Source organism: Pistacia vera, unplaced genomic scaffold (assembly GCF_008641045.1).
Source record: "Pistacia vera cultivar Batoury unplaced genomic scaffold, PisVer_v2 Contig1228, whole genome shotgun sequence".
NCBI lineage: Eukaryota > Viridiplantae > Streptophyta > Magnoliopsida > Sapindales > Anacardiaceae > Pistacia > Pistacia vera.
The window spans coordinates 13,742-15,193 of NW_022195280.1; the positions used below are offsets into that span (position 1 = coordinate 13,742).

General features: G+C 39.3%; 1 protein-coding gene across 1 annotated transcript; it reads right to left on the reverse strand.

Moving 5' to 3' along the window:
* Positions 1-458: 458 nt before the first annotated feature.
* LOC116116055 lies at positions 459-938 on the reverse strand. The gene has a single exon (XM_031402162.1). It carries the CDS (start codon positions 936-938, stop codon positions 459-461), a length of 480 nt encoding a protein of 159 aa, XP_031258022.1.
* Positions 939-1,452: the final 514 nt, after the last annotated feature.

Sequence of the window (1,452 nt, forward strand, 5' to 3'; positions counted from 1 at the left end):
ATGCCCCACATGCATTTGCGAAGGTACTCCTAATGGGTTGTAGACCATATCAAGAAGCTTCGAAGCAGTGGGAAAAGACCAAGGCTCTGCTGGCGTGCTTGTTGAGGAATGAGCAGGAGACTTTTTACACTAATTAACATGTCTTTTACTGATTGAAACTTATGCAAAATTCAATTCTAATTTATCAAAGACAAGAAAATGATTAACCTTATTGTTTTCAGAGGAAGTGAAGCTCGATTAGCAGATGAATTTGAAGAGAAATTGAGTTAGTAGCCGGGGAAATTGATTAATCTGCATTATACTCCATAATCCATTACCAGAATTAACAAAACCAACTTAAAATATTTATTCTAATTACAGCTTTTTATATTACTTCTTAATCAAACTCAAAAGAAAAAAAATCAAAATACTTCTATAATATATATGAAAGACATTCAAACTTTTTCATGGCTGACTTCTCAAATGTGAAAGCATGGAAAAAAGCAGCGAAACAAATCGAAACCAAACCCAGCAGCGCATCCAAAGAACCCAGAACGTCTCTCTCTTCTTCCACTTTCCGCCGTAACTGGCAATCCATACGCCGGATTCGGAGCCAAATATTGCTGATAAGATTCAGAGCTCTCACTATTCTTCAATTCTGGACAGATGGGACTCGTTTCCTCCACATCTTCTTCCGAATATTCCAACTGGGTTTGGCTCGGAACGTAGTCATAACACTCATAACACTCAGTCTCGTCGGATTCGAGCCACGGCGGCAGCGGAGGAGCGGAGGGCTGAGGAGTAGAGGAGGTGCAGGAGCAATAGTATTGGTGATAATGGGGACAAGTTGAGGGAGTGAAAGGCTGACAATAATAAGGTTGGTGTTGATCATAATCGTAAGAGTGCTTCTTCTTTCTCTTCTTTCTCGACCAGAACTTGAGCTTCTTCATGACTTTCATGGCCGATTTGGAGGATGAATGAGAAGCATGACAGAGCTCTGAAGACGAAATTGATTTTCGGAGCGTTGGTTCGGAATCTTTGAAAAGTGTAAAAGCTATGTTAGCTTTTTTAAATTTTGTGACCGTTGGATAGCCACTAGTCAAAAAAGTCAAACTTATGTATCGTTATAAATAGTAGTATGTGGTGGATCCAGTTCGGTTCAATTTAGTGCCCAAGTTGAAAGTGTTTAACTGTTTATGGATGTGAAATGACCCAAATGGGCAAATATAGTTACATCCAATCAATTAGATCACGACATTCGACCAATCGAGACATGTGCATTTCATTACATCTTGTATATGCATCTTGGGCAAATATATGTACATCCAATCAATTATATCACGACATTCGACCAATCAAGTGTTTCGTGTCAAGACACAATGTTTTAAAACCCGACCTGACCCAACTAGCTTAATCGGTTCAACCGAGACTTGAAAGCTTCAACAGGTCGGGTTTATATTTTTCCTATTCACC